The following is a 17026-nucleotide window of genomic DNA, read 5'->3' as shown; positions in this document are numbered from 1 at the left end:
CTTCTATTTGCTATTATGCTGTACTTAACCCATAGCACCTAAATATTTTCACCTTTTTTGTTAGTCAGACAAGTAAGCATTACTATTTGGTGCTTGCTTGAGTTTGGACCTATACATCATCTGACTGTTAAGAACAGAGATCAGAACTTCTGCAGTCGAGTGAGTTGCAATCGACACAATCTGCCACTTGAGCAGGACCTTAGGTGGTTTCTGATGCAAGTATTGCAGAGGAAAGTGAGGAATCTAGTTTCAGTGGTTTAAAATTTTTTTTTTTTGTTGCATAAAGAGTGGATATACACATGCATGAAAGCACTATATTGTATTACTGTACTGTTATTCAAGCATTTCTTATGCTTTCCGTATATAGAGTGTAAGATCAGCACAGGCAACTTTGAAATTTGTACTAAATGTTGGTAATGACAATTTTGCTCTAAAAGCTTGCAGGGGAGATTTTGGGGGGACTAGGGCTTTGGGGTTTGTCATATGTATATTCTTAACCATCCAGTAGACTCGGCCTCAACTCTGCTCTGGTACTGTCACTAGAGATTGAATGAAGTCACTTGTCTCTATTAATTAGCCTGTCTCAATTTTTGTTTTGATTGCAGCATTTATTGTGGCTACTTTGGTCCACAGGAAAAGGGTGATACTTCCTCAGGCTGGCTCTGATGTGGACATACATTAGTTCTGTGGCATGATATTTGATAGGCTTGAAAACCTCTCTTCTCTGTTTTTTTCATAACATTGCTTTAATTTATCTGATTTTTTTGTTTTTCTTCCTGAAAATAATCTGAAGCAGCATGTAGAACTCTGAGCTGTCATGAACAGCTTCCTGGGGCAGGTGATGGATAGGGAGCCGAGTATACCTGAGACTGGAGAACATGCAGAAAACACGCCAGCTCCATAGAGTGGTGTCAACCACACTTGGGTAGAGAGAGTACTTAGAGTGAATGTGTATGCCTGAGGTGAGCCTAATCTTTAAAAGAGCTGAGCTAATGCAACTAGGGCTAGACTTTTAGGAGTATTAGCGTCTACCTAAATGTTAGGAAGAGAGAGTGAACTTCTGTCAAAAGTCATCATTCAATACACTATTCTTTCTCTGGCAGCTGACTACTTTTGAAAACCACCTGATTTGCACAGCTAAGCGGTACTGAAAAAGAGTTCCACAAATATATGAAGATCAGTTAGTCCACAAGATGTGTTGCTTTCTCCTGCAGGGTTAATGAAAGTAATATGCAGTTAAATTTTCTTATTAATTAAAAAGGTATGATAGTGAAAATTAAAGATACAAGTCGGTTAAAAAGGGAATATCAATTTTAATACTAGAGTCACTTTTAAATATTGAGTTTCACCTTTGGGTGAGTTTTAGGTCTGAGAATGTTAGTGTGCCTTATTTTAACAATTTACACTTAAATTTGTAATCCTTAGCATGTTGATTTTGTTGCGCTGCCAAGTTCATATGGAAATAGCTCGTATTGAAGAAGATGGGGATAGACTAGAAGCTGCTCTGGAACATTTGCAAAAAGCTATGCACCTGAACAACAGTGGGCAGTACCAAGAACATCTAAGACTGAGTTTTAATCGCCTTCGGTTGAGTGCTATGTTGTATGAATCACCCGAGCATCCAGAGGATCAGGCGGTAATGTTGATTGAACAGGTAAGCATGAAGAATAAGGTCTGTAGCTGAAATAGGCTTGCTTATTAAATTCCAGCGGAGGAGAGACACCTGTTTAGTAGAACTGCATATTAGTGGAGACAGCATCAGCTTGTTTTCAGCAAACTGTCTTTGCTTTGTTGCCTTGAAGTGGTTATGCTGCCTCACAGTCTGAAAATTGTATCAGAGGATTTTTTTTCCCAGTTATTTCAAAGCTTACTTCTTGGGGAAGGCAGGGAGTTGTTAATTAGCAGAAATACTAGCAAAAAAAGAAGCTTATTAGCAGTTGTCAGTAATTAGGATTTCATTGCATGAAACAGTGTTTTATTTAATGAGAGGCACAGTGTCCAAATTGCTAAACATCCTAGCTGGCTATGAGATAAATCAATATTATGTGACACTTACAAATGCCACTAAATAATATATTTTACAGTCACAGTGTAGTCATTGTCAGGAGTTAGTGCATCTAATTCTGTTGTGCTGCCTTAGCACCTGAACAAAAATCATACTGGCAACTGATTGTTTTTTCTGATTTCAATACTTTTCCATGCAAGCTTACTCTGCTTAAATGTTGCTTTAAAAAAACCCAGGGCTCCTCTGACTTTGGCTAGTTCTTTGCAGACCAGGATACTTTTAATATTTTGTAGCAATTCCTAGTTACTACACACAGGATATGTTACCATGGGTTGTAAATAAATACTGTTCTTTGTTTAAGAAGGTATAACATAATGTCAGGTATAACATAATGTCATAATGAGGAATATACTGTAAAGATTGACGAGAAGCATGAACAGTACTTTGTATTAAATGATCCTTGGTGGAAGCATGTGAATATCAACAGAAGTTCCATGGTCACCTTCAATGACAATAATACTGTAGAATGATGTCTAAGATACCTAAAGATACACAATTTCTATACGTATTTTTTTGGTAGTAGCAAGTTACATGATAGGTATTCTGTTATGTTTAGTAAATAAGATCTAGTTGGAATATAAAATCAACCTTATAACAATGAGTTCTTTTCTTTATGTAGGCTAAAAGGGGAAAACAAAAGGATAATGCGAGGAAAAAGAGATCCCTTCTGGTAAATGCAGGTCTTGCATTAGCTCCTGACACATTTCAAATAGTCCTTGACAGTGAAAAAGAAGCTAAAGGTAAAGTATGTGTGTGTGACTAAAAGTTACTACACTTAGCTTTGCACACTCTTAAAGGCTGTACATAGCATCTAGTGGCAACATGCAGGGAATATTGCAATACAGACAAAGTGATAGTTCTGCCGAATTCTGTGGCAGACTTCCTATCACTTTCATTAGGGATCTAAAAGTTGTACGGTGATACTGGAAAAGGTGTTGATTCCACCTCCAAATTCATCTGAATCTTACTGTTGTGCACTGTAAGTAGTTCTATTTTCACTATGTACAACTCTGGAGTGTTTTTAACCAAGGTCATTTTAATGTGGCGTTTTCAGAAATTTCAGCCAATAATACCCTGTGTTAATTACATTGGGTATTCTTTCTATATTGTAATTATCTTTCTCTTCTAAAATCTTGTTTTTTAGAGCTCTAGTTTTGCACAGAGATTTAGGTGTGAATTCATTATTTGCTTTCTAAAACATGGAACATAAATGGGCACATTCCTTATGCCCTAAACAGCTTCAGTTTTTGATTATGCAGCCCCTGGCTGAGGAAAAGTGGTCAGGGAACAGACTTTCCAGATTGCTTAAATTGTTTAGTTTTATCTTAGCAATATAACAAGTGTGTGTGTGACTAATCTTACTAACTTTGAGTAGACCCAGTGTACTTACGCAGTAGAGATTATGCTGGAGGAAGGGAATGCTACAGAAAGAGTCCTGTTGCTTCCAAAGCAGTGTATTTGTGCTGTGGAAGGCCATGCAGTTCTCTCATGCCATCTGTTCAGCCAGGCCACAAAGTTTACCTTGCATATCCCCATTCCAAACTTGATCAACTAATCACTTACAAGCCAGAGTCTTATTTACAGATCAATTATTCCACTCTGTGCAGTCCTTTTAGTAATGTGAAAACTATGTTGCTGGAAAACATTTTCATACATTATTTAAAGTTACAGAATGCATTGTATTTGTAAAATTAAAAGAATTAAAATCATGGACATCTCTTTGATTTTAAATTTTGACTTGACAACTATACAATTACTTTTGAAGTTCCTCAGAATAAATCTTAGCACACATTAGCCTTCCAGGTTGAGTCATTAAAATGAGTGAGTTTATTACAACATTGAAACTATTACAAGACTTCATTTGACACAACATTTTATAAAATTTTGTTCTGAGAAATTCCAGTTGTTTCTGAGGCTGTCATCCAAGCAGTGAGTTTTTTGCTTTTTCTATGACTTAAGCTGCCACAAGCTTACACATGTGTATTGAAGGAGCACAAAAATATATATGCAAATTTATTATATAAAATGTACATAGGACAGAATATCTGATTTATAGGGTTATATTTTCTTTTTGATTGCATAAAAAACTTTCATTCTATTTTGATGAACACGCTTGACTTATTTAGTGAGAACTGTACCCATGGATCCAAAGAACAATGTCCTCTTTTAATCCACAATTCTTTTCAACCTTACATGATGTAACTGTCATTGTGCATTATACTGGACAATTTCTATCAGATGCTCTACGTGTATAGTTACACAGAGGTATCACATGCTGGACAATGCATTGCAAAATATATTTAGCAAGAATGGTAAGATGCTGTGCCTTCCTCTTTTTGTTGTAAGTGAACCTGCTTATATGTATATTTTAAAGTCAGAAGTACTTTAGATGTATTTGCTGATATTGTTTGGCAGAATTTTTGGGGATCAAGTTAAAACCTGTTCTGTCTGCATTATGTTAGGGACCCTTGCTTAGATTCAGGTGAATGTATAAACTCATTGGATTTTCCAATCATGTCAAATTACTTGTATTCTAATGCAAAGCATGTCTTCTCTGTCATTACACTACAGAAAAAAAAAAAATCTCTTTTTGATGTATTTGTACTGCTGGAGTAATTTTTTCCTCAGGAACCAGCTTCTTTTTCCCTTGCATCAGTTTTCTGTGCTGGTTATTTATTTATTAATATTTCTGCCTAATACCTTGTTGACTAAGTAAAATGAAAATCAGTATTACCAAAACAAAACAAGTTGATTAAAAATGTGTTTGATTAGATAAACATTCTTAAAATTCAGTATGAATGTGTACTTTACATATTACATCATTCACTTGCTCTTGAATGAACCTAACTACAACTCTATATGTCCTGTCAGAAAAGAGGTGTACTTGAGATATTTGGGTACTAAACAAGCACAGATCAGTTTTGGATGGCACAACTGTATCTCAAGGTACAGGAAAAAACCAAAATAGATGCTGGTGGGGTACGTTTTTTTTAATGCTGGTTGGTTGGTTTGGGGAAAGCTTGAAGAAATGAGAAAAGAGCTGGATTTTGAGTGTTTCAGCAAGGAATCATGAATTAAATTGTTTGCCTTTCATGTGGATTTTTAAATTTCTAATATATAAAAATTACCTTTAATTTTTATTTCTTTGCCAAGTTTCTTCAGGCAATAGTCAAATAAGCTATCTCTGTGCAAAAGCCCAACATCATACTAAAAGTGTGGAGAAAGTTGATGAACATTTAAAACACTTAAGAAACGAACATGGCAGAGAGAGGTAATTGCTATAGACCAGAAGTGTCTCTTTCGTCTTTTGTAGAAGTCTCTAAGAGGAAAGGTTCTCTCTCAGAGGTTAAGTTACTGGATGGTATCTTGTAAGAGGCAGAATATTTCAGCCTCTGGCAACACATTGAAGTGTGTGTATAATTTCTTGTCCAAAAAGCTCTGTTACATTTCCATGCTGTGCAGGATTTTAGTCTTTCCCTGTTTCTAATCTTCTTTCTCACATGCACACTTAAACTCACCTGTTCTATTGATATGAGCCCAGCATATAGAGGGATGACTGGATTAAGGCTCGTACTTGATGTAGAATTGAAACTTGCAAGTGTCTTTTTAGGTCATTGTACCACATCATGTGCTACAACTTTTTTGGTGAAAAAGCTAAGTAGTTCATTCTGAAAGTCAGACAGATCAATCTGTAGAAAAAGGACAGGCTTCATTTTGACTGTATTTCATTTTGTCACTCCTTATTTAAAAGGATGTGTCTACTTTTTTTCTGCATTAAAAATTCCTGTGATGAAATTTAAAGGCAGTTGTTTTCTATAAGATTCTAAATCCAAACTTGTTTTCAAGGCTTATTTTTAAATACTCAACATTAGCTTTGAAATATTTAGTTTACTTTATGAGATAGAAAATGAGAGTTGTCACACACATCTTGAAACTTCAGTATAATTACCATCCAAGATAAGAATTTTGTCTATTGATATGCTGAGGAGATTCTTCTTAATTAATAAAGTAATAGTGTTACCTTTGCTAGATTAGATGTAATTTTTTTTCCTGATGGCCATCATTATTGACATGATTGTTTTTGTCAATCCTGAACTGTGGAACCTAATCCTGCTTATTAACTAATTTTATTTATGCTTTTTCTTTGGTAGAATTATTCTTTGGGCAGATTTGGCAAAAGTTGCACGTAAACAGGAAGTGTGGGATGTCTGCCGTGCAGCATGTAGATTTTGCCTCTTGTATGATGATATTTTGTTTAGGGAGGCAACAAAGCATAAAACAAGTAAGTGACAAATTATTTTGAACGTTGTAAGGAACTATTTCATCATTTATTAAAGTTACTAAAAGGAGTCAGACAATATTGTTTTCTTTCCTTCCATTCCCAAAGTTCCCTGAGCATCTTTTCTGTCACTGCATGTTGGCATACATGGAATATTCTTTCTACTTCCAAATCTAGAAATCAGTCATGTTTTTTTGTAGAAGCTGTCAGAAGAGTTTCACCAGTGCTGTAGAGAAGCACTTCTATGAAATACATCTACCTGTTTTAAGAATTCCCTAATGGTCCTCTAGGTCCCTATCATTCATGCCTGAGGGAGCTGTAGAAAAATGGGTTGTTAGTGACTTTGTATGAGGCTCACGTGTTAATATTTTTACTCTTTAATCCCCTATTAGTGAGAGGTTCCTCTGAGGTGTCCAACATTGTACCTTGTTCCTTGAGGGTCTGCTGGAAACCTACCACACGTTAAGAGTTTTTAACTTGGGGGAAAAGCACTTTCAAATCACTCTCTGCTTGCTGGCTTTTAAAGTTGGTTTTGTCAGGGAGTTCACAAAACTCACATTTCCGAATAGATGAAATGGCTTTTCTCCTCACTAGCCAATGTTAGTCGAACCTATTCTATATTGTTTCCAAGGTCCACTTAATATAGGACATTAATTTGCCAGTTTTCTTTTGGAATATTTGCATCTTCTGACTAGTTTAATCTTTTGCGTCCTTTCCAAACTAAAGGGAAAAATAAGTACACTTACCAGAAACTGAAGGCAACCGTGTGCCAAAAGAGTAATGAATAGAAACTGCTGTGTTCTTACAAACTTTGTGCTTATATTAAAATAATCTTAGACCTTTCCCTTTCTTATTAAACTGAATTTTTAAATTATTATTATTAAACCAAATTATTAAAAAGAATGCTATTTTTTCTCGTTACTGATGTGCGTGTTACCAGAAAGTCAGCCCAGTCCATGATTCAAACACAAATGCTTTTGCCTCTGCATAATACAGTTCTATGCTCCACTTCCATTAATGCAATAAAATTGAATTAGAGGCCATGGAGTCTATTAATAGTGCAATTTCAGTATGTATATTATGACTGGAGAAAGTTATTTGCTGCAAATATTGAAGGTTATGCACAAATGCAGCAAAATCACAGGTAACAAATGCCTCAGCACTGCTTGAGAACAGGTTTTGAGTGCAATAAATGGTACTAATGAAAAAATTAGTTGCTTGAAATAGAAATCTTTTCTTGCTAACTATTCCTTGTGAATTTAAGAATATGTAAGGATTTGTAAATTTAAAAATTAAGATGATGATTTGCATGGAAATAATAATAGGTTTATTTATTTTTAGCACAGGAGAACAAAGCTAATGCAACTATGATGGTTGACGGTCAAGGTGACAGCTTATCAGGAGAATCATTGCTACCTGCTAAATCCTTCTCTTTTGAAGCAGATTTACTCAGAATACTAGCAGAAATAAGATTTATTAATGCAGAGGTAAAGAAATTACACAACTGTCATTCATATTTGTTTAGTTTTGTTTTATATATAAATCTTGAAGCACTGGAATTTTGAGTTTAGTTATTTTGTATCTCCCTAGGAAGTAAAAGTAGTGGCTTCATGAAGCAACTTTATCAAAATACTGCGTGAAAATAACTATAGCAATAGTTTTACTGCAGGTTCTAATAACACTTTTTTACAAGAGATTCTACTGTAAATTTTTGACATCTGACATTACATTTCTGGATCCTTAAAGTTCCAGCATGATTTAAAAACTTACACATAAGAATTATGGTTGTTTCTCCATGTAATTATTTAGTAATATTATTAGCTGTAGACAATTTTAAGATTATGAAGTACTAAGCATTGTATTTCATATAGTTGTACATGCCTGTACAACATTTCACAAAGCATTTAGTATTTTTTAATTTTTGAAGAGGTAACAGCACTAATATGAAGTCATAGTCTGTTTTTACAATGATAACCTGGGTAGATAATTTATTTCTCCGTGTCTTTTCAGGCAATTGTTCATTTAATAAGATTGCAGGGAATTGAACTGAATGATCATGCTATACCTCCAGAAGCTACAAAGCAGTGTCATCGAGGTTGTATCTCATATCTTCCTGAAAGTGCTCCAGAATGGAAAACATACAGGTGCTTTTCCATAATATATATCGAGACCTAGGAACTCTTAACAGAGCACTATTATCAGACGCAGATGATAATTGTAAAAGCTATTTTGCCTTAGTAAAATTCATTGTCACCAGATTCTTCACTTTTGTAGATAGTCATGGGAAATGGGAAAAGGATCTAAAAAATAGTTTGAAATATTTTTTCTTAGGTTTTCTTTCATTCTGGAGTGTGGATTTTATTTTTCATTTAACATTTATTTCTCTGAAACGAGAAGCTAGTATTCCAAGCTGAAAAACTATTAAATTGTTGTATATTGACACTTAGATCATTAAATTCTCCACTTAAAAATATGTTTCCCCAAATCAAAAAGCTCTTTGTCTTGCTTTATAGCTCCTATACCTATAATGATTTCATAGCACTGAATGCATACGATGAATTGTTTCAGTTTGCAAATCTAGTGTGTTCCATCCAATCAACTGAAATTAATTTGGGACAGTAGAATATGTTTTTTACCAGTCTGACATGATTATCTCTTGCAAAGGAGAAGAGGGGGGAGAGAGATTTCTGAAGATGATGCTTTGACTCTCTGCTGTTCACATTTATAGTAATATTAGCCTTACTGTTACAGTGGTTGTGTCCTGAGAGAGCAGGATGGCAGAGTTGTGTCCCTAGGTCTGTTCATTAAGTCTGAAAATTAATTAAAGTTTCTCACACTGCCTGCTTGCAAATATTCAGTAGAACGGGAAAAATTATAAACTAATCAGAGCCAAGGGGCAAAGAAGATGAGAATTCCAAAATTTGCTACTTGCTATTTTTGAGTTTACCTAATTAGATTAAAAACCCATAGAAAAAAGAGCACTTTGGTCTTCTGTGTCCTGTACCATTGTTGACATAATAATACCCAGTGTCAGTTTGTGCTTTTGACTTCATGACTTTGTAACCATGGCCATTCTGTATGATCATTCAAGACTGTATTTTTAGCATTGTTTTTTCTTAGCAATAGTACATTTTGATAACTAAGAAAGAAAGAAAATAAAGTATTGAAAGAAAGTTATCGCATAGATTGTGAAAACAATGATATTCTCTTTAAAACAAATACAGCATTTCAGATCACCTGGAAATGTCTTTGAGTGCAAGAACACGCAGTTTTAAGTAAAAAGGATATGTCCTTAACTCTTAGATGGCATGCCTCACTTACCTCTATATTCAAGTAGAGCCTTGACATGGTTATTTAGGGATTTCTGGCACTGATGGGTGGATTCACATGCATTTAAAAAACCCGAACATGTGGAAGGAACATGAACCATAGACAATATCTTTCAAGCTAATAGCTTTTTCAATGTCAGAGACTACTCATTTCATGTTGATACCACTTCCTTTTCTGAACCAGCTTCTCATCCAAGTAAAATATGTCAGTGGATGAGGACTTAATAAATGCAACTGAAAAGTAATCAAATTTTTGTTCTTGTTGTTGGTTGAAATGTAGTACTGCATATTTAACCTTACCATATAATCCCTTCTAGTGTTGAAGATTTGGAATAACAGCTTCTTTATACTAATTTTTTAGTTTATGGATAGACAACTTATCTCGGTATGCTATGGAAAACTTCCAACGTGCAGCTGAAATAGGAGAAGAATTGAATGAAGCCTGGATTGTTCACAATGCTGTGGTGTATATCTTAAATTATAACAGACATCTGATTTCTTCAGGAAGACAGAGGGACATTATCGAGTATCTGCAGACTCTTCTTGGAGCCATCAAGACTGTCGGGCATGACGGGTAAATTTAGATGTTTGGATATGAAAATAATCTTTTTTTCTAAAACAAACATTGAAACATTCACCTGTGCTGTGAAATATTTATTGCTGGCTTTCACTGGTAGTGAAAGAGCCTTGGTATACATAGAGTAGCTCAGGAGGTAAATTGTGAAAACTAAATGTTAATCCTTTCTATTTGTTCTTTGTTCTTTGTTACTATACACTGCAAGCCATGCTAACTTTAGACCAATCAGTGTTACTTTCTCTTCATTGTGGAATAGCAACACGTGCACGCAAAATAGCATTTTGTTAGGTTAGTCAGAAAATTGGGAAAACTTCTTAGACTCTGAATTTGCACAACAGCTCAAAATGCATTTGCTCGCTGTCAGTTCGCTGAACTTGAATTATACTGTAAATACAATTCAAGTTCATTGTTCATAGGTTCATTGCAAGTATTTCTAACAAGCATAAGGCGATTACTACTGGTTGTGAAATAAGAGAAAATAGAAAACAAAGAAAGGGAATGTGCACATTAGTAGACCATGAAAATGGGAACATAGATTCCACAGTGGTTTAGAGAAATCCTGATCTGCAGTAAATGCAATGGGAGAACGATTGACCACTGTGGAGTAGATACTTTAGTCAAAATCTGACCGTGGGACAAAATCCTAGATATTTTTGCACTTCACTGACAGTGACCTCACCACCAGCTACAGTAAGGACCAGCAGCAAAGAAGTCTCTTTTAACAGTACTGGGGAATAAAATCTGTATTTCAGTTTGTGCAGAGATGAAGACTGGTAATACCTGCTTATTAATTTTGACACATCAGTATGTACTAGCAATAATCTCTTAGATGTAATTAAATTCATGTTTTCTCAAAAAAAAAAAAAACAAAGAAGAAAATTCCAGCTTGGCAGTGGACTGGCATGATAACCACAAAAATATGTGAAGGGCTTGGTTTAGGGTACTTTTTTGTTGAATATAGGTAAAACCTTACAAAAGAAATGTTGCCTTTGTAAATCATGGCTCAGGCCTGTTACTTCAGCTATGTAGAAAAGGACTGTGGCAAAGAGACACAGCTGAATTAGGGGTAGAAAAACATGCTGCGTGACCATCACGTGCTCACATCGTGGTGTATGGTGGTTGGTTGAATTATGTTTGTTATGCCTGAAAACTGTGTAAACTAATAACCAGCTAACTGCTTTAAAAGGCCGGGTTTTTGCAATACAGTGGCTGTCCTTTGCACCTGCCTGGGGACTCTGCATTGTGTCGTATCATAACACTTTTTTAGAAAATAGTTACTCTTTTCATATATTATAACCCATCAATAAAAAGTTGTTTTTAATGCTGGTCTGACATATATATAATTTTTTTTTTCTGTGATAAAAGGGAAACTTCAGTTAAACAAAGAGTGAAAAAATTGATGTAAACTGAAAACTGATTCTGAGTTTTGTAGTTTTAATCATTAAACTGCTTTACCAATGAGCAGATTTTTTTGTAATATCCATAATTTTGCGTTTTAAGAAAAAACTAGATTTTCAAGTAATGCTTACTTCTTGAAATCAATAACTTCATTCTTGCCTTTTATTTTGATCTGATGCAGTATGCACTTCTGATTTTTGTTTTCTTCTACAGAAGTGCTGAAATTTTAGTGATGTTATGTAATGCTTTGGCTCGAGGCCTAATTATTTCTTGGATTCCAAAGCCAAAGCCTGCTGAGAAGAAAGAAGATAGAGCAATAGACAGTAGCAGAAAAGCTGCAGCAAAGAAACAGGAAAAAGCAAATATCATCCAGTCTTTTTCAGTAGATCCCAGTGGACTTCCTGACATCAAAGCTGCCCTAGAGGTATAAACCCGTTTTTTTGTAGTCCCTTTCATTCTGCTGTCATACATTGTAATTCCTATAAATTCAATAGTAGAAATTTTGGAAGAAAAAAAAGCTACCTCCTTTTACAGTTTCTGCCACCACAGATCCCCCCCAGATGAACACTGGAGCTCCTTACCAATTTGGGGCTGAGGACTATAACTTCTATTTGCCTTGCGCGTTGACTTAAAGGAGATGTTGTTAGGCTTAGAGAGGCATGTGCAATAATTCAAAAATAGCTAATGGATAGCATGCTCCATACAAGAAACTTTCCACATTTCTCCTGTGTTTCACATTTATTTTTTCTCCTCTTGGTGTTTAGATTTGTGAATTTGCCCTAAATGCAATGACTGGAACCATACCTAAGGAAAAAGTCTCTGTTGCTGCACAACAACAGATCATTGCTACCTGGGTGAAAGCAAGGCAGTTAAATCAGCAGCAGATCAGACATCAACTTGGGACTCAGGAGGAGGTATGATTTCCCTGAAATCCTGCATAAAGTTGAAACTTTACAAAGAAAAGTTAAATTCATAAATTTATTTAATAATGACTGAAATTATCAAGGTATATTTTCTTCTGTATATTTGATAGAATGTAAAAACAATTTTTTGCTGTAGTTCCTTACAGAACTTAGCAAATTTTTCACACTGGGTATAGCAGTTGAGTCTACATTTCTTAACTCTTCCTTCTCTTGTTAGCTGCCATGGTGATGTTTGTCATATGATGACTGTTGAGCAAAATTGATTTTGAATTCACAAATGTAAAATAATAAAATCGCTGCATTAAAAGTGTTAAGGAAAATCAGCTGTATTTATGTCAACATATGCTACGGCCTCTTTATATATATAGATTATAGACCTAGTAAGCTGGAAAGAAATATTTTATTCTTATATTTTTATTTTATAGTGCTTATACAACTGGAAACCCACAGTGGTATATGAAATTTGCCTTCATTGTATTGTTGATGTGTGCCTTTAGTGTTGAAACTGTAGTAGTTCAGCATTCACAATGTGAATTAAAAATATATAAATACAAAGAATCAACCATTTTAAGGACACAGTAGAGAGGAGGAATTGCTTAGAGCAAATTGAGGTTTTCAAACATCATCATCATTATTATTATAATTGTTATTATTATTGTTATTAATGTATTTATTGTTATTATTATGATTATTATCTTGTCATCTGAATTACTATCCTAAATAATATTAACTTGCAAAAAAAATCTCTTAATGTGAATTTTTTATTTCTGTTTAGAATAATGACAAAGCACAAAGTCCTCTGGCAAGAATACTTATTGGTCTGGAAATGTATTCATGTAATGGCTTGGGTCTCATGGATTTCACTGTTCCTAGCTTATCTCAGGTATTTTGTTTTTTTTATAAGCTTCTGAGTTTTAGGAAATTGCATACTATGATTTTGGATTCAATTTTAAATGGAAGTTAAATTATTTTTGAAAGTTTTCTTGTACCACTATTTTCTTTAACCAAGAGATGAAATATTTATGACAGGAAGGAGATTTTTGTGACAGGATAATTTTATTTATCCAAAGATGAGATAGCATTAGAATATAAATATGAGGTTTATGCTTGTGTTGCTCGAACAGATTTTTTCAGTAACCGCCAGATGAGCGTAAGAGGTTCAGGTGAATTCTGTACAGAACCATACTTCTAACCTTTCATTTTTCTTCTGGAGAAAACTTAATAGAAGCATAAAGTTGTTTAGGTTGGAAAAGCCCTCCAAGATAATGGAGTCTAACTGTTCCCCCAGCACTGCCAAGGCCACTGCTAACCCACGTCCCCAAGTGCCACATCCACACGACTTTTAAATTCATCCAGGGATGGGAGCTCCACCACTGCCCTGGGCAGCCCTTTCAGTGAAGGGATTTTCCCAATATCCAACCTAAACCTCCCCTGGTGCAACTTGAGACTGTTTCCTCTTGTCCTGTCACTTGTTACCTGGGAGAAGAGACTGACCCCTCCCTTTTCAGGTAGTTATAGGGACATTTAGGGTTTGTATTAGAAGCATTCAGCATTTGAACAGAAAACTTCATATAATAATGAATTTACTTTTGACAATTGAAAGGTAGAACACAACTACACTTGGTTTCTATTTACTGACTGTGTGAATCGAAACAAGCAGGTTGCCAGGACAACCACGAAACTACTGCTGACAACTAGGACCTGGGTCCTTATAAATATATAGGTATCTAATTCTAGTTAGTCTGCAGATTTATGTCAAATATTATGAATTAACTTTAGCTATCACTTCACTGGCTTACTTTTGTGTAGCAGTGTTGTAGTATCTTCATTCAGACGAATTCATTAACAATTATCACAATCCTAAAAAGGTGGAACTTTGACATGTACAAAAGAAATGAAATGAAAATGTTTAGATCCTATAATTAAACTATATATGAAACTATATATATCTATGTATACATGTTTAGGTTGGAAAAGACCTCTAAGATGGAGCCCAAGCTCTCCCAAGCTGCCATATATATAATAGTATACATAGCAACTATTTATTACAATTACTGGTTGTTGCAAAAACAGTTCTATGTCCCATTTTTACTTTTGGCGAAACTAAAATAGGCTCTGAATTTTGAAAGTCCTGTTTCACTGATTTTTGAAAGATGCCTGAGGACATAGAATAAGTCCTGGCAGATACTTCTGGCCAAAAGGCATGCACAATTACAGCTGGATTTGCACATACTATGGTAATACTTACTACACAGTGAATGAGGCCTCTCTATTGTATATTTTGATTGTACTTGTAGCTCTTTCATTTTCTAGATGGCTTTATCACATACTTGTTCCATGCCCAGGTGGGTTGTAAGGAAGATACAGCTGTAATCATGTAATTGCTGTAGAAAAAAGCATATAAAAACCTGGAATTTAAACTATTTTTTTTTTTTAAATCCTAGTTAGTGAAATTGGCTTTAGAATGCAGTTGGTCAGATTCCTTAGTGGAATTGCAAACTCTGACACGACTTACATATTTTGCGTATGTATCACAAGACTATGAAAGCGTGATGACTTGTTCCAAAAGGATCTTGGAAACAGATGAGAATTTTGTCCACAATAGAAATATTAAGAAATATGGCATGTAAGTACATAGAATTTTGCTTAATGTGGTAATGTACTTGAACTAAGTTTTGAAGAAAGTAAATAGGGTAAATCTGTCTGGCCGCATAATCAAAAACGAAAGAATCTTTTTTAGAAATAAATTGTGCAGTTAGACATGTAAATGAAAAAGGCAGTGGGAGATCCAGATTGTGGCTCTGGACCCCGTTCAGAAAGACGGATGAAGCCTGCTATCCAAGCGAGTCAGCAGCTTGTACATCGATGTAGTTTGAAATAAACATGTGAAAAATTTCAGATACAATACATCGTTCATTTTTTTCCTCTGCAAAATAATTGAACTTACAAAACCAGTATTTTGTTCCCTGAAACTTGTAGTTGCTTTCTACATGGGTTTAAACACATGTAAAACCAAGTAAGTTATCTTAATATTAAATAGATAGTTTCAGAACTTCACAGAAATTCAGAGAATACTTGCTGCACATCTAGTAATCTGCAAACTAATGAAAGATAAAATGTTTGATTTTGTAGTCATGAATTGTCAATGCTATTTCCAGAGAATGGAAGACAGTCTTTCCATGGTAAAGCACAAGCTGGGGACAAGGAGGTTAAATACTTAATTTAAACTTGTTAACTTATACTGTGGACAGTGGTACCCTCTTGTGGACACAAATCACGACTGCATGGCAGTTCTCACCGCAGAGTAGGAACAAGCCAGCTGCAATGGTGGCACTTTGTAACGAAGACACTAAAAGCTCCTGCAAATTCTATTTATTCTTTTCTTACTAAACTGCTATTAATAAATAGTATTAACCAATGGTATCAACTTATTTGTGTATTAATTTTTAACTGATTAACTCTGGGACTGAAATCTACATTGTTTTCTTCTACATGTAGTAGAATAGGATCCATATCAGTTTTTCCAGAACCCTGAGCATACTTTACCAGACACAAGCACGACAAATCCCAAAAGAAAGTACCAAAAATTGTCTAATTTTCCCGATTTCCAGTTTTAATTGCTTGGTGTGTAATTTCGACTTTGAACCATTTTTTTTTTTTTTTTTTTTTTTTTATGTACAATAGTGAAAAACAGGGAGAAAATGACAAATCTATTTTCTTTCCTTGCTAAATATATGTAATAGTTTTTTAAAATCTGACTTCACAGTTATTTACATTAGAAGTGTGAAAAAGATATTTTAGTCTACCTTTAAACAAAATATTCAGGTTTTGATATGTTTGCTAATTTTATAAGAAAACTCAATAGAAAGATTTTTAACTTCCAGAGCAAGGGACATCTATATAGTAGCAACTTGAGTACATCATTAATAGGAATTGGTATGGTCTTAGCCTGTAAGACTTAGCACTTCTTGAAGTATTTGCCTTTATGCAGGCTTGGTACCAGGGTGAGCCAAGAAATGTTAAGCACTATAGCCTGTATACAAGGAAAGAGCATAATGGAAAATTTGTCTGGAAGAAAACATCTGCGTGTAGCAGCATCAAAAACCTTTGTTCAGAGTGCCAGGTATGTTTTATGTTGAAAGAAAACTAATATAAAACAGATCTAAAATTCGATTACGGTTTTGGGGATCATTGTATTTTCTCCCAAGACTGATAAAAATCAACATAGTTGTGAGTTGAAATGTTTAACAAAGAATTTGACAGATTTCTGCACTTCAGTCAATTTCTCAACTACTTTCCACATAGCTGACCTTGTAGTCTCATAGGATCATCCCATCCTCAGAAGGGATCTAGTTCAGACTCCTGCTTAAAGCAGGGCCAGCCCAGGGCTTCATCCAGTCTGACTGTGAAAACCTCAAGGCATGGAGACACTCAGCCTCTGTGAGTAACTTGCTG

At 34.8% G+C, this 17026-nt stretch overlaps 1 protein-coding gene across 1 annotated transcript in view; it reads left to right on the top strand.

Annotated features, from left to right (window-relative positions):
* CFAP46 (cilia and flagella associated protein 46) overlaps positions 1 to 17026 on the top strand; it is a gene marked incomplete at both ends in the record, with an annotated part of 71921 nt that overhangs the window by 13966 nt on the left and 40929 nt on the right. The window contains 12 exons of the mRNA XM_082286372.1: positions 1426 to 1654; positions 2685 to 2805; positions 5219 to 5336; positions 6217 to 6347; positions 7686 to 7831; positions 8355 to 8488; positions 10035 to 10247; positions 11862 to 12072; positions 12413 to 12562; positions 13347 to 13454; positions 15016 to 15197; positions 16563 to 16694. Coding sequence (XP_082142498.1) covers positions 1426 to 1654; positions 2685 to 2805; positions 5219 to 5336; positions 6217 to 6347; positions 7686 to 7831; positions 8355 to 8488; positions 10035 to 10247; positions 11862 to 12072; positions 12413 to 12562; positions 13347 to 13454; positions 15016 to 15197; positions 16563 to 16694 — 1875 coding nt within the window. The remainder of the gene's footprint in view (positions 1 to 1425; positions 1655 to 2684; positions 2806 to 5218; positions 5337 to 6216; positions 6348 to 7685; positions 7832 to 8354; positions 8489 to 10034; positions 10248 to 11861; positions 12073 to 12412; positions 12563 to 13346; positions 13455 to 15015; positions 15198 to 16562; positions 16695 to 17026) is intronic.

The sequence above is a fragment of the Coloeus monedula genome (assembly GCF_965178545.1).
Source record: "Coloeus monedula genome assembly, chromosome: 8".
In the NCBI taxonomy this organism is placed as follows: Eukaryota; Metazoa; Chordata; class Aves; order Passeriformes; family Corvidae; genus Coloeus; species Coloeus monedula.
The sequence above is the reverse complement of the archived record's forward strand: the minus strand, read 5'-3'. Positions and strand labels throughout refer to the sequence as shown.